At 43.6% G+C, this 21,717-nt stretch overlaps 4 protein-coding genes across 4 annotated transcripts; 3 read left to right on the forward strand and 1 right to left on the reverse strand.

The window, feature by feature from the left end:
- The first annotated feature begins 226 nt into the window (after nt 1-226).
- LOC133918365 (protein At-4/1-like) lies at nt 227-3,551 on the forward strand. The gene is given in 9 exon segments (XM_062362220.1): nt 227-845; nt 985-1,040; nt 1,512-1,589; nt 1,666-1,739; nt 1,852-1,936; nt 2,667-2,691; nt 2,694-2,714; nt 2,811-2,906; nt 3,140-3,551. Coding segments are annotated over 9 exon segments (669 nt in total). The 5' UTR covers nt 227-757; the 3' UTR covers nt 3,286-3,551.
- Nucleotides 3,552-4,937: 1,386 nt separating this feature from the next.
- On the forward strand, nt 4,938-9,520 carry LOC133917363 (serrate RNA effector molecule-like). Its single transcript, XM_062361265.1, has 11 exons — nt 4,938-4,957; nt 5,680-5,734; nt 5,943-6,017; nt 6,136-6,210; nt 6,307-6,354; nt 6,541-6,609; nt 6,698-7,501; nt 7,596-7,644; nt 8,311-8,432; nt 8,514-8,669; nt 9,147-9,520. The coding sequence occupies exons 3-11, from the start codon at nt 5,953-5,955 to the stop codon at nt 9,202-9,204; spliced, it is 1,446 nt and encodes a 481-aa protein (XP_062217249.1). The 5' UTR covers nt 4,938-4,957; nt 5,680-5,734; nt 5,943-5,952; the 3' UTR covers nt 9,205-9,520.
- A 2,131-nt stretch (nt 9,521-11,651) lies between these two features.
- On the forward strand, nt 11,652-15,169 carry LOC133918366 (eukaryotic translation initiation factor 5-like). Its single transcript, XM_062362221.1, has 2 exons — nt 11,652-11,810; nt 13,263-15,169. The coding sequence occupies exon 2, from the start codon at nt 13,560-13,562 to the stop codon at nt 14,925-14,927; it is 1,368 nt and encodes a 455-aa protein (XP_062218205.1). The 5' UTR covers nt 11,652-11,810; nt 13,263-13,559; the 3' UTR covers nt 14,928-15,169.
- A 3,024-nt stretch (nt 15,170-18,193) lies between these two features.
- On the reverse strand, nt 18,194-20,902 carry LOC133918367 (exocyst complex component EXO70A1-like). Its single transcript, XM_062362222.1, has one exon. The coding sequence runs from the start codon at nt 20,677-20,679 to the stop codon at nt 18,670-18,672; it is 2,010 nt and encodes a 669-aa protein (XP_062218206.1). The 5' UTR covers nt 20,680-20,902; the 3' UTR covers nt 18,194-18,669.
- Between the last annotated feature and the right edge of the window lie 815 nt (nt 20,903-21,717).

The raw sequence follows: 21,717 nt of genomic DNA on the forward strand, positions 1-21,717 counted from the left end.
GAGGCGGCCTCAGGGGACGAGGAGCTGGAATCGCCGCTCCGAATCTTCCACTGTGTCTCCCAGATCGGTGGCAGCGCGGCACCCCTACGTACTGCCCCGGTTCCACCCCGCTCGTTCTGCCGCGAATCGGGTCCGCTCTTCGTCCCCGTCCCGTTTTGGATTAGGTTCGAATCGTTCTCTGCGCTATCCCGCTGAAATCGTTGGTGTCTCGTTCGTGTGTTGCTTCAGTGACCAGTTTGAAACCTGGAAGTTGTAGTAATCGTTCGTTGAACCTTGCGGCCTATTCTGAGGCGACGCGTGCTCAGCTGACGTTTGATGAAATGTCGACGAGATGGAAAGTATGAGTTCGTGTCTCCGAGAAGTAGGGCACTCGTGGTGGGAGATGCCAGTTCGATGTTGTGTTAGCCTGTTACTTAGGCCAATGCTATTGTTGGTATGCAGAAGAGTTTCTCCATGTAATAACACTACTGTGCTATGGGGACAGAATGACACATTATTTCAATCTCAGTACAACGTTCTCTCGGTCTAACCAGCTGGAATTTGTGGCGTGTTTTCAGCCCAATTCGATGTAGGATGGTCTATCAGCAGGAGAAAATTATGCATCATTTCTGCTTCAGAAGCTCAAGTGTTTTTTCTAAATCTACAAGTTTCCTTTGCCTAAGGAGGATGGCCTATGTCATAGTATTTTCTGTGCTATATATGGATCTTGTGTGGTTCTTTGGTTCCTTTTTCTGAACAGGGGTACAAAGATGCGCTTATGGAGGTTCAGGCTTTAAGAGTGAACTACAGTACTGAGTCCAAGAAGCGAGAAGTCCTTGAGGCGAATATTACAGATCTCAAGGGAGGTTAACTAAAACTTCAGTGGTCTCTACCAGTTTTAACTCAATTCATGTTCATCTGACAGTGTAAATTATGTAATAGCTGATAATTTCTTTGCTTCTTGAGTTCAAAAGAATGAAATGAGTAATAGCTCATGCTATGCAGATAATGAGCGATTAAGAAGACTTTACACTGAAACTTTGTTCAAGTTCACCAACCAGGTAAGTTGCTACTTACTATGTGCAATTATAAGGGGTTGAAAATATAGTGCTTAGATGATGTCACAATTAAATTAATTGGCATATTTCAATGCTAATATTTTATATAGATGGAAGAAAGTAATTAATTGGGTAAGTCAGCCTTAAGTCCCTGTGCAAACAGGTGCTTAGGACTTGTTGATTGCGTAATGATTTCCATAGCTTGGTCTTGATTTTTTGTTTCCTTTGCCGAAAATGCAAAATCAGTTGTATATGTACTATCTTGGCACTTCAAAGTGTCTAAAACTCTTAATATCTGTTCAAGGACATTGTGATGTCAGAAGATAGGATATGGGGTTGCGTCATCAAGTTCAAATTAGTTATACAATACATGCTTTGTTTTGTATGCAGAGCCTATTACTTTTTTGAGGACGACAGAGCCTATTACTGTTAATAAAAGTATGGATTGTTTCTGATATACTTGCTGTTATTTAAGTGAAATTTCATGCAGAATCTCGAAGCCTGAAGGAAGAACTGGAAAAGGCAAATAACAGATTGCTATCCATGGAAGCGGTAACTAACTGCCTCCTAACTCCTAAGCATCCAGATAATTCATAAAATTAATGTAACACGTGTCAATTTGATGCAGGAGCATAAGAGGGAAATCGAGCAACTTAAGCACAAAAATGAAATGCACAGCAATGCCCTGGAGAGCGGGCTCAGGTCTGAGGGACGCAGCATATTTACTGTTATGGGAGGCAGGATACGCAGATGAAATTTTCCTGTTGATTGTCCTGTGAAAACTGAAAGAACTAATATCTGTCGCTACAATCAGCTGTGCTCTCGTTCAGCAAGCAACAGATGAAATTGCAACGGAGCAACTGAAGTTGGAGCTAGGTGCTCATAAAGCTCACATTGATATTGTTGGAACCAATGTCCCGAACAAGGAGAACCTTCGTTTGTAGAGAAAGCCGAAGGTTTCTGGGTGTGACACGTGTTTGGAGGTAAATAGTCTCAATTGATTTCGCTCATCTCGGATACAGTATGGTCCTATTTATAGTCCGTACTCAATCACTTCACGCTAGGATTTACAGTTTTACCCCCTCACCTGCTACATTCTCGGAATATTCAGGGGCATTATGGTACAATTAAGTGTATTTACATAATTACAACTCTGCTCTGGGCAGTTAAGTGGGTCTCGATATCCAATCGTGATCTTCGGCCGATCCTATGACTGCGCCGAAGGCTTCTCAGCTATCAGCCGGAGGTTCACCACGGGTTTTGCTCCTCCCCTTCGGCACCATGATTTGATCTTCGGCCGGAGGCCGAAGACGCGCTGGTACCTTCACTCACTTCGGTCAGTAAAACTGCCGGTGTAGCCTTCGGCTTCCGACCAAAGGCCCGTTGTCGCCTTCACCGACGCGGGTAGCTGGGATTGCGGACGCACCTCCGGGCTTCGACCAAAGGCCCGTCCGAGTCTTCACCCGCACGGATGAAGGATTTGGGCCAACCTCTGGGCTGCGACCGAATGTACGCCATGATCTTTGCCTGCACTCTCTGAAACATCCCTGCAACACCCGACTGCGTAGCCACCGATAGACTTCGAGTTACCCTACGAAGGGGGAGGGCGAGAGATCATCCCCAACAGACATGTTAAGTAGCAGGTTGGAGCAGGTTATGCTGATGTGCATTTGCAGTGTAATGTTCTAAATTCACTTCCATGTTTATGAGTAGTTCTTCTGGAACACCGTCTCTATCTCCCCTGATGGAAATTCTTCCTGGCTCCTGCTACAGATAGAAATGAGATCCAGGATTTGAGGGATGTAATTGCTGTTGAACAGGAGGAGAAAAAGGACATGCATAGGAACCTTCAGAATGCAGAAAACGAGTGTAAGTTTCAGCTGAACTGGTCAACTGAAAAGGTGGGATAAGTTTTCGCAAACCGCACAAACATCATGAACCATTTCAAACAGCACAAAGATGATTTGTATCACAGACATCTTTATAAAGTAGTGTTCCATGGGTATGCCTTTCAGTTTTGAATGGGGGATAGGAGTTCAGTTGTTAGCCGTATGTTTGCTCTTATTAGTCCATTGCTTCTTGACGGTTTTTTCTGGGTCCAGTGAGGATTATGAGGATGAAGCAGGCAGAGCAGCAAAGGGATTCCATCTCGGTCCAGCACGTGGAGACGCAGAAGCAGAAGGTCATGAAGCTCCGGAAGGAGAACGAGTCCCTGAAGAGGAGGTTGGCGAGCTCTGAACTGGACTGACTGCTCATGAAAACTGCATCTCAAGCGTCAGAACCTTCCGACGCTGTAATTTCTATCCCCATCCACATGTCATATCATGCTAGAGGTCAGACTTGGGCAATTGGACATCTGAGATGTAGACACAGAACAGGAGTGTGAGTGGTTGAGTACCATGCAGTTTCTTTCCCATTTTGCCGTCGTATGGATGCACAAACATTGTCTCAACCGTTCATAGTCATATTGTAATGTTCACAATATTTCAATGGCAGTGTTCTTTCAATAGTTCATATCTCAGCTACAGAACCAGTGGTGTTCTTTCAATAGGATAATAAAACTGCATGTGCTACAGCAGCAGACGATCGTTTCTCTGCCTGCAATCGATATTTTCCACGCAGCAACATCGTGACACTTGACAGTTCATATCTTGCATCTGATATCGCAGATCTTTTTTCTTGGCTGTTAGTCTATTGCTACTCAATGCACTTGCTACTCAGCATGCATCCTGCAGCATGTGTTGGCTCTGCTGTGCCTTTTTTCTTGAGGAGGCATTCGTTGGCTCTGCTGTGCCCTTTTTTTTAAGGAGGCATGTGTTGGCTCAGCTATGCATTGTTTGGCAGAATTGAGGACATGTTTGGTTGGGTTCAGATTTTTTTAAAAGCTGCGGTTGAAAAGCTGTTAGTAAAAAAAATTGTTTTTAATTGCTTTTTATATGGATGAAATATATAATATGTAATACCTCTCAGAACATCATCCCTCAGAAACTACAAAACCTCAATCGGACCAGTTCCTTACTTCTAATAATAATAATAGTTTTTCCTTCTCAAAAGCTATTTTAGAAATGAGCTGTTTAGTCTAGCTTTTTACTTCTGAGTAGCAAAAGCTAGCCTGAATATCAGCAGTGTACTGTACCTTCTGCTGGGCTTACAAGCCCGTTTTTATTTGGGCCCATACTTCTCCCGGCCCGGCCCAAGTCCCGCGCGCCGTACGAACTCCCTTTTCGCCAGCTGGCACCGCCTTCGCGGCGTGATCACCCCTCCTCTTCCCTCGCTCCCTGTGGTCTCCCGCTTCCATTCCTCGTCGTCTTCCTTCCCCTCTCTTCCCTTCCCTTCCCTTCCCTCCTCTCCTCTCCTCCGTTTGCACCGCCAAAACCCTAAACCCCTCTCCTTCCTTCGCTTCGACGACGCCTCCATTCCAATGGAGTACGTGCTCTGCTCCCCCGCCGGAGCACCGGACCCGTCCCTCCTCCCACCGCCTCCGCCCGTCGCCGATCGCTCGCCGGAGGGCCTACCGCCGCTGCCTCCTTCTCCTCCATCACTGGGATCGTCACGGCCTGAGCGACTCGGCGAACGCCTCGCGGGCGGCGCGCGGCCTGCCGGGCGCATGAGGAGGAGCTCCAACCCCGGAGCGGGAGGGGGCCGCGGGCGGCGCCCCTTTCCGCCGCGGAGGTCGCCGTCTCCCGCGCCGCCCAAGCGGTTGCGCCGCTGGAGGTGAGGCTGAGGCTAATGCTTCGGGTTCCGGGCATTTCGGTTTGGTTTTCCGTCTCGTCGTGGGTCAGGTTCCGCGCTCACGTAGAGTTCGAAGCTGATATGGGTAATGTTTGTGTGTGTGTGTTTGGGGATTGTGTGGCGCAGTTCCTGGAGCAAGTACATGCGAAGCAGCATCAGAGGCAGGTGTACCTGGAGTCTCTCTCCAGGTGAGCTAATTACTGTTTGGTTGCTGTCATTTTGAAACTAGTGATTCACACAATCTCTCAGTACCAAGTCATAATGGCGCGTAGTATGTGAGGGGTGTGCTGTGTTTTCTCAAGCTACCACTCCTCCCTCTTCCAGCATTAGCATAAAGTTGGTGAATTTGTGTCGATGTTCGTATGAAAACTTCTTACCAACCTTCAAAATTCTGAAGAAACAAATTTTATACCTGTCAAGTTGGATGTAGTTCATCAGTTACTGATCTAATCTGCTTTTGGAGCATAAATGGCATCGAAGATTAATTTTACGCTGTGTTATAACTTATAACTAGATAGATGGGCATCTGATTTGATTGCATAGCTACACATTGCACACTGTATCCTCGATCAAATAAAGAATTTGAGTTGTAGCTCTCGAAGTTGAGCATCTGCTCTATCAAACAAGACTTTGCTTGTTGGCACCCTTGTGAGGTTAACTTCTAGTAGAGTTCTTATGCACTTGATAACACGAGTTGACGTCGGCACTTGTGGGTTTTTGCCTCTAATCGCTTGTGGAATCCCTAATGGACAAGCATCAGATTAATTTGGTATTTACCAGCATGCTTCTTCAGAACAAAACAAAACTAATGAAAAGAAAAATGTCATGGTCCTTCGTGTGTTTTCTGACAATGTCTCATAAAAAAATGATTTCTTGTTAGCACCTTTAGCGCTTCTTCCTTTTATTTCAGATCGGTCTCACTCTCGATATGCTGCTACCAGAAATGGTCAAGATAACAATCAAAGGTAAGTAAATCGTTGCCTCGTAGTGGATGGTTTGATCTGTTTGGCATGTTGGTTGCTGGTAGTTCATAAGTTTGCGTGCGCTCTGGGTATTTTGTTCATCTTTTTCTTTCTCTTCAGTTTCTTTTATTTCCTTTTTTAATACCTTGTGGATGACTAATGGAAGGAGTAATATTTTCATGTGACCTTATATGATTCTGAATGTTTTTAGGGAAGGATTAATGACATACAAACACTTTACCCAAGCTCTCGAGGATGATGTTTCACCAGCTCAAGCTGCCGGCAGGTAATTGACATGAGATAATAAAACATGGGTTTGATTTGTTGGTAGTTGATACTACCTCTGCTTGCATCTCAACACCACCTTCTTGTCTAATTATAATGTTTCTTCCCTGGGTAACAAGGTACCGAGAATACAGGACAGAATACATCACAACTCAGAAACGTGCTTATTTTGATCTCAATAAGAATGAAGATTGGTGCGTTGAAAAAGTTTTCTTATTCAGGTGTTAATTGTACTCTATTAAGTACATGGTTTGATTGGTTTGTTGATTTCGGTTTAATTTTTATTGCAGGTTGAAAGACATGTACCACCCAACAAACTTATTATCTGTTATCGAAAGGTGGTGTTCTCATAAAATTGACTGTGGATAGCATTTACAAAGGCCATAACATGTCCTAGTTACATGGAATAATTGTTTTTTATATGTGATTTCTTAGTTCGTTATTTTCTTAGTTCGTAAGTTGAGCTTTTCTTATTGCTAATGGGTTTTTGTTAACCATTAACATGTTTTATTTTCTTCACTCAGGAGGAATGATTTTTGCAAGACTGTAGCGAAGAATTTGATTCTTGATTTGCGGACTGGAACTTTGGACCTGTGAGATGCATCTACTTAATATGTGCCACTATAACTATTATGATGTTTTATGTTGGTTTTGCTGATATCTTGATTTTTTGTGCTGTAGTGGTCCTGGAGTGATTGCTGGTGCAGCAAGTCAATCAGGAAATGGCAACGATGGAAGCTTTGAGGATGATGCGGACTATGGTGAAAAGAAACGAATGCATGGAAGAGGTCCCCGGAAAGAGATTGAACCGTTTTCAACTGCCCCTAAAGCTCATCCGGTCAGTTCACAGTATCGGCGAGTTCAAACTGACATAAACCAAACTCTTGCTTTAGTGAAAAAGCTTGATTCAGAGAAAGGTATTGTTGGGAACATCCTGTCAACTGATGACAAGCCTAATGTTGACAAATCACATGTCTTATCCATGGGGCCTATAGTTTTTGTCCGGGGTTTAAATATTGTCAAGGGCCTTGAAGGTGTTGAGCTCCTAGACACTCTCCTTACTTATTTGTGGCGTGTCCATGGTGTTGATTACTATGGCATGTCTGAGATGAAATACGCAAAAGGTTTTCGTCATGTGAGAGCTGAAAACAAGAGTACCAGTATGTCTAACATTGATGCTGCTGATTGGGAGAAGAAACTGGATTCCTTCTGGGAAGATAGACTGATGAGTGGTGAGGATCCTCTAGTTGTATTGACTGCCAAGGACAAAATTGATGCAGCAACTGTTGAAGTTCTAGAACCTTATGTCAGAAAAGTTAGGGATGAGAAGTACGTCTGGACGTTTGGTTGTGGAGCCAAGGGATGTGCAAAGCTTTTTCGTGCCCCTGAATTTGTTCACAAGCATCTGAAGCTCAAGCATCCCGACTTGGTCTCTGTTTTGACTTCAAGAGTCGAAGATGATATCTATTTCCAAAATTACATGAAGTATGTTATAGATATATCATACACAACTGAGGAACCACTATATTCTGAAGTGACGGAAAGGTGATGCTTCTTGTCTATTTTCTTTTGGATGCAGTGATCCAGACGCCCCAGGTGGAATACCAGTTATGCAGCGCTCCGTACCTGTAAGAATCCGTGACCTTTTCTGTTTGTTCCTTTTTACTGAGGCTCAACATTTTCTTGTTTGTACGGCTGTGCAATAATGCGATCCTTGTTTAGGGAACTCTTAATATGAACTGCACGATCCAGAGTCTCTCTGTCTTACACGGTATACATCGTGGCAAACTGCTCATTGCTCATAGAATTGCTTCTTCTAGTTTGTTGTTAACCCCAATATACTTTAAAACTGCAGTTTCACTCTCCCTTTGCCCTGACTTTATTATCACGTTATACATACTGCTGGGAGCAACCATACTGTTTCAAAAGAAAAAGGAAACAAAAAAAAAATGATCGCCTCCCATTCCACTTTTCCAGTCACCTTAAGTTTACTGCTAACCAATTGTTACTAGAAAAAAAGTACTTCTATTCTGGCGACTCAATAAAGTTGAGATTCTGTTATAAGATTTTCATGTTGCTTCTCTTATTACACCATTTATGTTTTGATTAGAACCCAAATAACCTTTTTCCTCGCATTGCTACATTCTTTTTTTTTTCCCTTAAGAATGCTGGCTAAGGGAAAATAATGCATTATATGTTTCATTATTGGTAAGTATAGCAAATAGTGATGTTTCTTAAAATTTTGTGCTTGCAGTTTAACATCTATGTTGATAACCTCACCTTCTTATTTGCAGGATACAATGAAACGAAGACCTGACGAACAAATGTCTGGTGCTTCTCGTGGACGGGTTCCAAATGCCCCACCTGTCCCCGAGTTCTCTCCTTCACCGGTACTAATACCTGTGCCTCATGCTGGGTAGGTTATGTATGCAAGTCAGCTAATGATTCAGTTAAGATATCCAGGCTGTCTAATAATGTTGGGTTATTTTGGTTTTAGCCCATTAGGTCCATTTGTTCCTGCACCTCCAGAAATAGCCATGCAGATGATGCATCAAGGACATCCAGGACCAAATGGTGCTCAGTGCAGGAAGCTCGCGATGCTGGGAATACCCATGTATCCGTCATTTCCTCTTGACCGTCGTCCTCCTCAAAGGTTAGTTCTCTGTTCAACTCTGTTTCATAAGCTCATAACATTTGATTTGCTTATGGTGGTGGGACTAGCAGCCAATTTTTACTCATCTACTTTCTCTCGTATTAGGTAGACAAGGTTCTAAAACATTTATCAGACCGCTTCATGACTATGCAGACTTAGTGTATTTATATATAAGTACCTCGCTGCCACAGTGCCACGTCACTTGAACGCGATGTTTAACTCTTCTCTTCCGTGCTTGCCTATTTTTGCACAGGGAACTATCGACCCCTGAACCTTCCATAGATTATCCACTATGTTCTAGTTTGTCTTGTGGCAACTGATTGCGGGTTTGAAGAATTGTCGTTTATTTTTTCCCTCTTTTTTTTAATGTATTTTGCTGCTTTACTCTTGTGGAAGCAAAAGAACGTCATCATGAATTGTCTTAACCTCTCCTTTCCTTGGCTATCCCGTAACTTGTGTTGCTAATGCCGATTGCAGTTACAAAGATCTTGACGCTCCTGCAGAAGTAGTTGCTCTTGACTACAGAAGTTTGTAGAGAATTTCCTATTCCACAGGCTGATTGGGTCATAATATTAACTAGTTCATCCAGATATTAAGTATAACTGACATGAGAGGAGGTTACGTTCTGTTACTGAGGCATGACAAAAGTAGGTGACTTTTCGAGGTCTCAAATTTGATGTGTTGTAATGTTCTCGTCCGTTCATATGTTAGGTAGCGAATAAAGAGAATCATTATGCAACAGTTATCTGATACACTCCTGTGTTTGCTGAAATGTGCGAAACAGAAGCAGCTGGTTCGATTTGCTTATATTTACTGCTGTATGTTGGAAAAAACTTTTTGTAATAATTTATTTTAATCATTGGAGCGGATGTGGGCTTTGCACTGCTACAATTGTGCAGTCTATAAGAAAAAGAAGGGTAGTATCTTGGGTCACTCGACCAATTCCTTGTTAAATCAACTATGAGAGACTGAGACATAGGAGAGGGAGCCACTAGTGCAAGTGAAGACACCTACTCATTTCAATGTGTCCTTTCGAGGCTCTTGTTAAATTGGGATTTTTTTTTTCTTTTGTAGGATCCTGGCTATGTTTGATCGGAGGGAATTGGAGAAAATTCATATGTCAGTTTGTGAACTTTTATATTTTTATATTTCTTATTTTAAAAATTGGTTTCACTTCATTTAGAGGTTTATTAATTTCTCCATAATTTTTATAAAGTTCACAAGCATAAAGTGAACATGTTAAGAAACAATATTGTAATTAACTTTTTCATATCTACCATTATTTTTTCTACATAAAGCATAGTATAAGTAAACTAATAAAAGTGGTTTCACTAATTTTGGAGATGTGATGGATTAGTTATGAATTAATCTAGTTGCAGCATATTTACACAATCATACATGTTACAATAACTATTTCATGAGTTTATGTATTTTTAAAATACATATGATCATGTAAGAGGACTAACAAAATTCTTTTCATAATTTTTAGATTAGCAAATAATTAACTATGCATTTAACTAGGTTTAGTAAATACATTTTCTCATAGAAAATATACAACTTTCTTATGAGTATAAATACTTTTATCATGTATATCATATTACAAGGAAACCAAAAAAATTGTTTTACTTGATTTGAAGTTCAGATGAATTAGTTATCAATTTTTGCAAGATTGAGCTATTTTTTGTTTTTCTTGAACTTGAGCAGGCTTTGATAAAAGCAAGCGGTTTTTCATTGAATTTGAGCAGTTTTTTTTATTATAAACGAATACTGGAAATGCGGTCAGTTTTTTATGGAATTTGAGTAGTTTTTGGTTCAAATTGAGCTGTTACTAAATAATTGATTCGGTCAGTTTTTACCTCTGTTTACAAATTTTAGCGAATTCTCATCAAATTTTGAGCAATTTGTGTGACATCCGTGAATTTTGAAAAATCGTCGGGTAGCAATTTCTAAATCTCAAACGATTCTTTTTAACTCTGCTCGTAAGTAGTGCGTCTTATGCTTCTATTTTGTAACAACCTCTCTTGATCATTTTTCTTGACGATTACCACGATTGCATTCTAGCTTGGACTACGTGCTTATTGCACGGCACTTGTAGTAATTGCGAAAAAAATAAACTTGTGTTGCTAGTATATTTGTACGCAGATTTTTTATAGAAAATATTCGAACCCGGCTCGAAATTCATCTGAAAATCCCTTTTAACTTCAACACCACCTCAGACCTCTCTGTTTTGAGTGGGGTCGGTAGGTTTCGATCGAGATATTTTATCGAACACAAGAGACAACTTTTCCAAGATTACTCCACACGATTCTTCTTTCTTTTTTCTACGTTTTATTTATTGATTCCTGCACGCGGAGTCCCCTGGCACCGTCGCAAACTCGCAATAGCCGCTGAAAATAAAAAATCGAGGCGGAAAGCAGTTTGGGAAGCGGACCAGAAGCCAACCCAGGCCAGCAGGAACCGGATCCTGACGTCGAGGCCTCAACGTCAGAGATATAATTTTAGGGATTTGTATTAGATACAATTTTAATAAGACACTGTACCGATTTACTGTTCATTATGTTGATAAGTCAGAGGAGACGCTCCGACCTACGCGGATTTGAGTCACGTTTTAAGACTCGTGATGCGTACGGATAATTAGAGTGTGTTTGTAACTAAAAAAATCGTATGAAAGTTTTAAGACTATTCTCAATAAATTTTCTTCGCGAACTACAGCTTTTTTATGAATAAAATTTAATTCACTTCAACGATTTCACTTCGTGATTTTCTTTACTCCAAAATAGATTTCATTGTTCATTGTGTTACTGTAGCAGCATATCTGTCTCCATACCGACTCTGCGTGCAACGCCAGAGAGGTCTACCGTCAGGATCTCGTTCTGGCCAGCCCACACCGAAAAGGAAAAGGAAAAATCCGAAATAATAATAATACTAATACTAATAAATAATAATAAAAAAGAAGGCGAGCCGGAGACGGCAGCCCTAGCTTTGCTTCAGCCTTGAGCGTCTCCCCCCTTCCCCCTTCCCTTATAAAAGCCGCCCACCGACTCCTCTCCCCAAGCACTTCGCCTCGCCGCCGTTGCCCGCAACCTCTCGACCCCATCGCACCCGATTCGACTCGTCGCCCCCTCCAGATCTCCGCCCGAGGTGAGCATCCGTCCATCCCATCCATGTCTTGTTGCTTGCTCCGCTCGCTTCAACTCCGATTCGATCCGCTCAGTTTGGGTTCGGCCGTTCGGTGGGTGTTGGTCTCTAACGCTTTGCATCTTGTATCGGACTGCCCGATTCGATTTCCCGATCGCTGGGCGGCGGCGCGAGGGGGAGCTATTAGGCGTCGTTCGGGTTTGGTGGTCCGCGTGTCCTTATCTGCGGATCTGGTCGCGATGCTCCTGGTTCATAGGTTCCGGATTTTGGAGTCTATGTTCTGTGCGAGCTAGGGTTTGAGTTGTTTCGTTTGGGATTTGTTTGTGTGTGCGTGGTACACAACCGCCGGATTGGGTTGTGGTGTTTAGGTCGGATGATGAAATTTTCAATCGTGAGTACACACATCGGAAGAGATGCCTTTAAGCAACTGTTTGGGAGGGGTTGGGATCCTAAAAGTTCTTGTAGCATGGGCTTGGATTCGGCTGCTGCTAGCTAAGTGTAGCTTTGTTTGAAGCAATTATCTTGTTTGATGCAGCAACGGAGGTGATTTAGAGGTAGTGGGACTCAATATTTCGATTGACATGAGCTGAGCACTTTGTGTGCATTTGTTTCTTGTTTAGGTATGTCAAATAGGATGCCACGGCTCTTGATTTGGTTATGTATTTCTGGTTTGTTGTCTGTGCTAGAATTGCTGATTTCACAGCTTCTCATCTTAGTATGGAAGGGCATAATTGTCTGCTTACTGGTTTCATATGTACGCTGGTTGTGTTTTGTTTGTCAGTTTCAGTTCCTGAGTTTGTTGGCGTTTTTGTTGATATATTTTGTAGACAGCATATAAATACTTGTGATGAAATCTTCTTGCATGTTGCTATCAATAATGCAACCTACATTAACTATGTACTTTAAACATGGGATGATGGGATGCAATAACTCTTGTTGAATATTTATTGTACAATTACTAGCAAACTATCATCCTATATACACACAGTCATTTAGGACACTGGAACAACAAAAGTTGACTCTAGCTGCTTATTGAAGTATGGAATCATGTAAGCCTGTAAGGGCGCGGTGTCATGTAATGGCCTGGTTGTTTACTTGTTTCTTTGCTAGCCTAGGACCTATATTTGGAGTTAGCTCATATTCTCTCTTAAACTTGAATGTTTTTGTACAGTTCAATTTGATAATTTTGCTTCTTGTAGATGTTGCTCTCTGTGTATCCTTTTAGTAGTTGGTGTTGCGGTTTACTTGGTAAATATGCTATTGTGTGTTGATGCTGTACTATAATCTATTGTTTGTGGATGTTGATTTAGATATGGGTGTTGTATGAAACAATATTTGATAGTTTAACACAGCATTCCTCTGTACTTTATGATTTACTTTTTCCTGAACAAATTTTGAAATCTTACCCTTGATGAAGAATTACTGACATCTGATCCTTGATTTGTGCTAAACCAGGTAGCAGCATCTGTTTTGCTGCAGTCTTACAAAGTGGAGGGCTTAGGAGTTGCTGTTTCTTTTATGTCTGAACAATCTTCACTTTATTTGGGATTGCTGGGAGAATATTCTCGTGCGACGAGAAAAAGGCACAAGCTTTTGTTACACTGCATGCATCAAGAGCCCATCTGGTTTTCTTGTTGCTCTGAGGGGTCATTTGCTGGTGCTCAAAATTGGCTTGGTTTTCTGCAAGGATCAGCAGCTACTCGTGCTTCTAAATTTTGCCACATCTGATAGCTGCACAAAGCTTGACTCAAGATGGCGCTGCAAAATATTGGTGCATCCAACAGGGATGATGCCTTCTACAGGTACAAGATGCCCAGAATGATAACCAAAATTGAAGGGCGTGGTAATGGCATCAAGACAAATATTGTGAACATGGTCGATATAGCAAAAGCACTTGCCAGGCCAGCTTCCTACACGACAAAGTACTTCGGATGTGAACTTGGGGCACAATCGAAATTTGATGAGAAGACTGGAATTTCGTTGGTTAATGGTGCTCATGACACTGCAAAGCTGGCTGGTCTCCTTGAGGTATTCATCAAGAAGTATGTCCAATGTTACGGATGTGGCAACCCTGAGACTGAGATTCTCATCTCGAAAACCCAGATGTTATCACTGAAATGTGCTGCCTGTGGCTTTGTCTCAGATGTTGACATGAGGGACAAGCTCACAACTTTTATCTTGAAGAACCCACCAGAGCAGAAGAAGGGAGGAAAAGACAAAAAGGCCATGAGAAGAGCTGAGAAGGAGCGACTAAAGGAAGGTGAGGCTGCTGATGAGGAGATGAAGAAACTGAAGAAAGACGCTAAGAAGAAAGGTGCATCTTCCAAGGATTCCACTGTGAAAGGTGCTTCAAAGAAGAAGGCTGTTGCTGCTGGTGGGTCGGATGAGGATCATTCAACCTCACCAACTCGCAGTAGGGACGGTGACAATGCAGCTGCAGATGAGGATGATGGCGATGACGATGTGCAGTGGGAGACTGACACCTCATTGGAGGCTGCAAAACAACGCATGCAGGAGCAACTGAGTGCAGCAACTGCTGAGATGGTTGTGCTGTCCACTGAGGAGCCAGATAAGAAGAAACAGGTGCCCCACAAAGAACACACTGCTAATGGATCAGCAAAAGACCAAGAGAGCTCTGATGACAAACCAACCATCGCTACGGCCACTCCTTACGATGAACTGGTTGGGGACATCAAGGCTAGCTTGGGAAGTGCTGCCACACCATCTCAGCTCAAGGGCGTGCTGGCCACCTCAACCCTGCCTCCACAGGACGTGATGAACGCCCTCTTTGAGGCGCTCTTCAACGGTGTGGGCAAGGGATTTGCAAAGGAGGTCTTGAAGAACATGAAGTACCTCGCTGCTGCTGTGCCTGACGAGGGTGCCCAGACTTCGCTGGTCCAGGCTATTGAGGTGTTCTGCGGCAAGTGCAGCCCTGAGGCCCTGAAGGAGGTCCCAGTCGTCCTGAAAGCCCTCTACGACGGAGATGTCCTCGAGGAGGAAACCATTGTGCAGTGGTACAATGCGGCCGTGGGTGCTGGCAAGAACTCCCAGGTTCTGAAGAATGCCAAGCCGTTCGTGGAGTGGCTCCAGATCGCCGATTCCGAGTCCGAGGAGGAGTGAGAGCCGACGCTTCGAAACTACCATTTAATAAGCTACGTACTATGTCTTTTGCTTATCAAGTGTCCTACGAGTTGTCATGTGTCGGTTTTGTGGTGCCTGTCTCGCGTCTGTTGGTTTTCTGATACAGTACTGTGTCCCTGTGTGGTGTCTGTTGTATGGTACTATTTGTGTGCTGTGACTATTGGATTGTGTTATTTACTTACTCTATAAGCTGCTAAGGTGCATGTTTGGAGATTGTGTTACTTTGGAGTTGTGAGTTGCAGCAACCCTCGTTTTTACCTCTTTAAGCGTTTTCAATAGTTGAATCATGAATGACTATCATGTTTGCCAGTTGAAATTATCAGTCTGGCAAGTACCGTTTTAAAGCCAAAATGAACTGTTTTTCTTCTGCTATGGGTTTAATGATTGGGACCTTTAGCCTGGAGCGGTACAGTTGTATGAATATACGTATGAATTTTTTTTGTTGGTCCTGTTCAAGGGGAGTTCTGATTATTGAAAAAACCTGCTTCGTATAAGTATATATTGAATCTGTGAATAAAGTTTGTTGAATCTGAACTGTTTATCTCTTGATTTTGAATAGTCTGGGGAAGTACCTATCATTCCTTTCTAAACTGTCCTTTGATAGGTTGGCGTAGAATGCTTCTACCTTTTACAAAATTGAATGGACCACTTCCTATTCCTAGTTTATATATGTCTATGGTTGATGCCATTTCGATGGGGCTCTTATATGTAAGTTGCATGCAGCTCTGAACTAGAGCAAGATGTCTTTGGCCAATGGCCACTTGATCTTGATTTTTTGTAACAACCATTCCCATCTTCAATTCTTTTTGCATCATGCATTCTGCTGTTTTGTTCATTTTGGTTATGAAAGTAGTTCTGTTTCGCAAAATCTTCCGAGTAAATTAACAGACCCATTTTTTACCCACACAAGAAAGCTTTTTTTTTTTGTGGCGAATAAACATGAACCCAACGGAAAACACTACTAAGGTTCATATCTGTTGAAGAGCAAACATCAAAGTCCAGGTATTCACATATCTGATAACCCTAGCATAATAAGGGCAATCAGTTGATTAGTTCAGGCTAGTGTGCCATTGATCACTGCAGTCTGCCGTTTCAGTTGCTTTATTACGATTCACCTGTTCTTACATACTGCTAAATGGCCTTACTACCCCTCATGTCATGTCATATTTAGCTTGGCCTATTGGAATACAAGACAAATATACACCATTGAGATAACCACCAAACTACAATATAAAATATTAGTAACAAATGAAACAAACAAAAGCTACCGTGGAAACTATATTGCATGGAATCAAACACTACTACATGCAAATCATCGATGTAACCAAGAAAAGAAATTCAGAAAAAAAAGGATCTTAAGCACATGAATCCCACATGGAGAATCCTAAATCCACATTTCCCCTAAAGATAGTCCCAATATCCCACGAATTCCAGACAAACAAGTAAAAGAAGGGGGAAATCAATCAAACAAGCTAAACTCTAATAGGCCTTCAAATATACAATAAGATCACACGATTACTAATGTTCTTAAATTTCAAGGGTTTAATTTTTTTTTAAACCCAAGTGACAACTAACAAGACAAAATGACCATGAAAAGGAAAAAAAATATTGTATCTGCAGCATTGAAGAAAACATAATGCAAGTATATATACATGGGAAAAACATAAGAACAATATATGCTCAGTTAAAGGTCAAATCATAAGACAACCAACATGACCAAATGAACGTCAACAAGGATTTGACAACATGCCGTACATACACATGGCAAATAATCACAATGATAAGCAGAGAAATATTTTCATGGACAAAAATAGCATTCTCCTAAAGCCACTCATAGATGAAATTCAAAGCTGGTGGTTTTACTGAACAAATTTCGATGTTCAAATAAGGGAGCACAATATTCAGAGTGTGAGGTTTGCAACTTATACATGTCAAATGATGCCTACATATAACAAAAATAAAAACAAGGAAAATTCCTGCTGCAACATCGGATACTCACATGTGCAAAGTTGGCACCAAAGATGAAACTGGATACATGCACAGGCGTATGATATCAGCAGAACCAACAATGAAAAATATAGCTAGCAACATTTGACCGTTCACCTTAAGAAGGTAATGCAAGAAGATGTAAACAGCAAAGCTTACAAATTTCTTAGATAAGTTCATGTTGTTTTGGAATTTGGATGGTTGTATCTGAATGACTGATTCGTCTGTAGAGATCGAGTGGAGTTAGCAAATGTCGATGCTGTGATCTTCAACTTCTGAACATGTAAACTTTGTTTTTCGCTTGATATCGTAAGATCGAGTGGAGTCGAGACGATCCGTGGGCTAGGTGACGGCCGCCCTGGTATGCTTCAGTTGCTTTCGTCACTCACCGCGCAAGCTGCACGCAGGCTTGGGATGAGAGAGAGAGAGAGAGAGAGAGAGAGAGAGAGAGAGAGAGAGAGAGAGAGAGAGAGAGAGAGAGAGAGAGAGAAGGGCAAAGAGAGAGGCGGCGATCTAGGGCTCCGTTGCATTGCAGCAGTTGAGAGGGGAGAGGAAGGGGAGATACCTATGGCTGCGTCGAGCACCAGTCAGCGGCGGGGAGGCGTTAGGGAGTCGGGTGTTGTGGACGACAACGAATCGCCGTTCGGAATCTGATCCAGGTCTCCATTTTAGAATGGGCTGGATTTACACTTTCCAATTCCAGGATGGAGCCAAATTTAGGGAAATTTGGTTGTTCTAAAGTTGATCAATTTTTGATAGTATGTTTGAAATTGAACATCTTTTGATCACATATCTCACAGATTAGTTTATAACGAAGTTTATTTTTTACCTCTCTTAATACGAAATTTTATTATAAACTCGTTCATGTATGAACAACTTTAGACATATTATTAAAGATCGATCAACTTTTAGACATATAATTATTTTTTCCCCAGACAGAATGGCCCAGGAATCTGGATCCAATTCGGCCGAATTCAAGGGATTCAAACCTGCCCTAACTGAATTGCAACCAGTGTTAAAAAATTGTTCCGAATCAAACTCTTCAATGTATTGTATGGCAGCACCAGTTACGGCTGGTTGCAGCCTAACAACCATAAACCTGACTTGGCTAGAGCAAATCAGTTTTGGACCAAAAACAAAAATGTTGTGATTCATATTCTCTAATTCTTTTGGAATCATGTTGTGAACCAAAACAGATATGAAATGGAACCGAAATCGTTATGATCTTTCTGTAATTTAATTGATTGTACATTCGAGTATATATCAGTTCCAGTTTACCAAACAAATCGCAGAGCCTCAATGAAAAATCCAGGGACTGCCAGTCTAATGTTTCCACATGATACGCTACACATAATGAGCTCAACTTTCAGTACATGGAACAGCTAATGTCCACAGCTTCACCTAAAATACAACCGATTTTACATACACTACACAGCTGATTGAATATCCTCCAAATGAATGATATGGTGCTAGGGGCACTAACAGAAGTACAAAAACAAGAGAGGATAATCGAGGAGGAAATAACATCACAAATAGGTACTGAACAAATGCTTAAACCATCTTCGCTTTACCATGCCAACTAAAGAGGAGCTTATGTTCATATTCCACCACTGCTCTCATCATGGGTCCATTATTGGGTCATCTATCCAGCGCTGACTGGCTCAAAATGGATCATTTCTCACATATCCAGTTATTGCATAATATTAGATCCAATCTTTTGGTTCTTCAACATAAGCTATTTCACTGCAGAAGCACTCCGATGCAACCCGGTCATCGCACCGGTAATCTTGCCACTCGAGTGCCTGATTTGGAAGCTCCCAGCTCTCCTGGGCCGGGGCATGAAGAGCGTACTGAGCATCTTTTCCAAACCATCAACGGTGTACTTTATATATTTGCTGGAGCTTCCCTCTTGCTCCACAAGTGGGCCATAGTTCTGCATGTAGCTACGGTAACAAGGAACAATTGTCTGCACCACAAGATTACATGCCTTCTCCCGTAAATCCTTGTCTGGTATAACCCACGATGATTGCCTGCAAAACATCTCATCAAAGCTCGAATTGAATGTTTTGAGGCGCTGCTTAACCAGGTCCCTCGCCGTGGCCCGGCCTTTGGAGAACAATATTAATCCCTCCCGGTTCAGTAGCGGCGAAAGTGCTCCCCAACTCTCCCTGATAAACACAGTCAAATAGTACTCCTTATATTGTTCATGCTCCCGCAGCCACACATCACCTAAGATCTTGCCTAGCTTAGTAGCCTTCAGGTGCTTAAAGAAATGCCAATGGGTGTTCATCATGAAGAGATACGACAGCGTTGCATTGTCATACGCCTTGGACCAAACTTCAAAGTTAGCTTCAAGGGCCTTGACAATGTTGAGCACCGCGTCAACAAGCATCATGTCATTGAACACCTCTTTGCGCCAGCTGCGATGGATGGTGAGCACCTGCCCAAGCGCAGGCCTGTATTGCTCACCAAGTAGACGATTGCAGTACTCGACGACAAAGGTAACTAAGCGCGGCACACCCCCATCAACTGGGGGAGGCATGTGCCGCTGTAGCTCCACCTGCACAATCAACTCCTCAAAGATCTCAACGGCACCATCCACCACCAATTTCACAAGGTCCCTCGTCTGGCTCTGAATCTCTGCACACGCTTTCCCTCCGAACAATTGATTGAAGTTCAATCTCAGCTTATTCAAAGAATCAAACACCTCCAGCAACCGCTGGAGCTTGATGGGATCCTTCTTGGCATCAGAAACTGCACGGCCAAACCTCAAGAAATCAAGAACACTGGCTTGCGCTGCCACCTCGGCGAAGCATGAGGATGCAGCATCCTTGTGCAGCCCAAACACCTTGGCACAGAGCTGACGCTCGGACTCGAGGAGGCTGCGCGCCACAAACTCCAAATGCCGCCCCCACAACTCAACGGCAGGTCCCAACGCCTGGGCGTCTTGAGCCGGGTCGCGCAAGTAATCGAGACCGAGAGCACGAAGACTGGCACTCACCACACTCCCGCGTGCTTCAGTGTACGCGGACACGCAGCGGTCTTGCCTGCCGTTGGCCACGAGGCTATCAAGAATCAGGCTGAGCTTGTGGACCGCGGCGGCGGGGATGCGACAGGGCGCAACGGAGGCGGGGGCGGCGCCGTGCTGCTGCATCGCAAACGGGGCGGAGTGGTCGGCGAGGAGGCAGCGGAACTCGGCCTCGAGAATATCGAGGGCGGCGGCGAGGAGGCCGCCGTCTAGGTCGCCGGAAGGTCTCCTGAGTTCGTCTAGCGTGACCCCGAGGTCGGCGAGGAAGCGCGGGTCGGCGAGGTCGCGGTCGCCGAGGTACTCAACAATGTCGGCGAGCCACTGCGCGGCGAGGCCGCAGTTATCGGAGAGGAACCTGAGCGCCTCCTCGAGGCGGCCGAGCACGGCGAGGTACCCGGGCAGGTCGCCGTCCGCGGCGCCGGGCGCCAGGAGCGGCGGCTCGAGGCCGTGGACGGCGTCGAAGACCTTGAGCACGGCGGCGGCGGGCCCCACGGCGCGGTCGATGTGCGGGCCCGCCGCGGCGAGCTCGGCCCGCGGCGCGCGGATCGGGCGCACGGCGGCCTCGAGCGCCGGCAGCGCCACCTGGATCTCCTCGAGGCGGGGCCCCGCGCGGGCCAGCGCCTGGCCCAGCGCACGCGACTTCTCCACGCCGGCCCGTAGCGTGCGCCGCGCCGCCGCGAGTGACGCCGCCACGCGGTCGTCGTCGTCCTGATCCATCGTGGCAGAGGCGCCGCCGCGCGAATCGACGGCACCCAACACAAAATGCGGGATCTTGGAGCCTCCTTCTCCGGCTCTCCCCCTTCGTATGGGAAGCAAAGTGGCTTTTCCTTGCTCTTGGATTGTTGGTGGAGAGAGCGGGGAGAGGAGAGGGGGGTTTAGGTTAGAGAGACACGGAGGAGGAGGAGGAGGAGGAGGGGGTTTTGTTTCCGGACGGAAGGACACGTTTGGTTGTGCTGGCATGCTTGCTTTCTTTTTCGCGAGTCTGAAAGTGCTTTTAGATTATCCTCGATCATATTTTTTTTATTTCGTTTTTTTCTGATTTTCCTCTTCGTTTTTATTATCTTTATTTTCTCTTATCTCCAACAACTTCGCTTTGAAAGGAGTCGTGAATAAAAAGAGATAATCATATCCGACCTTAAGAATCCCTTCGAACCGTGAAGAGAAACTATTGGAGTACTGAAGGGAACAAAACTCCCTTCGTGAAGGGAATTTGATCCATGACGGGAATCTCTTGAGATGGTCTTAGGATGGTCGTGGAGTTTGAGAAACTAAGTGGAGAAGTGTCTTAGTTTGTGTGCGATGAGATATTAATAACAGTTGATGTATTTTGAACTTGGTTATTATGTGTTTGTTGTTGTTTATTTTTATTCTTGTCTAACTCGAGTTGATGATATTTAGAATTGACGAATTCTTCTATGTACATAAAAAAAATTACACACATCGAAAGTTTCAGTGTGAACATTAGATGTTCCAGTATTTACCGAAAGTTACGGTGTAGACAGTGTGTACTCGCTGGACTATTTCTTAAATAAAGCAATTTTTCAAGTGAAATTGGAGATCAATGCGTGAGTGTGGTGGCTACACCGGAGGGTATCACCAGAGCATTTTTAATGTTGAAGCAGAAATGAAAGCAGACGTGGATGGTCCGGTGATGGACTTTGAGAGCGTCAGAGTATTTTCTGCAGAGAGGAGATTTTTGGCACTAAATTTGATTATGTACGTCGGACAGTCCAGTGCTGTAATTATGAACACCGG

This window comes from Phragmites australis, chromosome 5 (genome assembly GCF_958298935.1).
Source record: "Phragmites australis chromosome 5, lpPhrAust1.1, whole genome shotgun sequence".
Classification (NCBI taxonomy): domain Eukaryota; kingdom Viridiplantae; phylum Streptophyta; class Magnoliopsida; order Poales; family Poaceae; genus Phragmites; species Phragmites australis.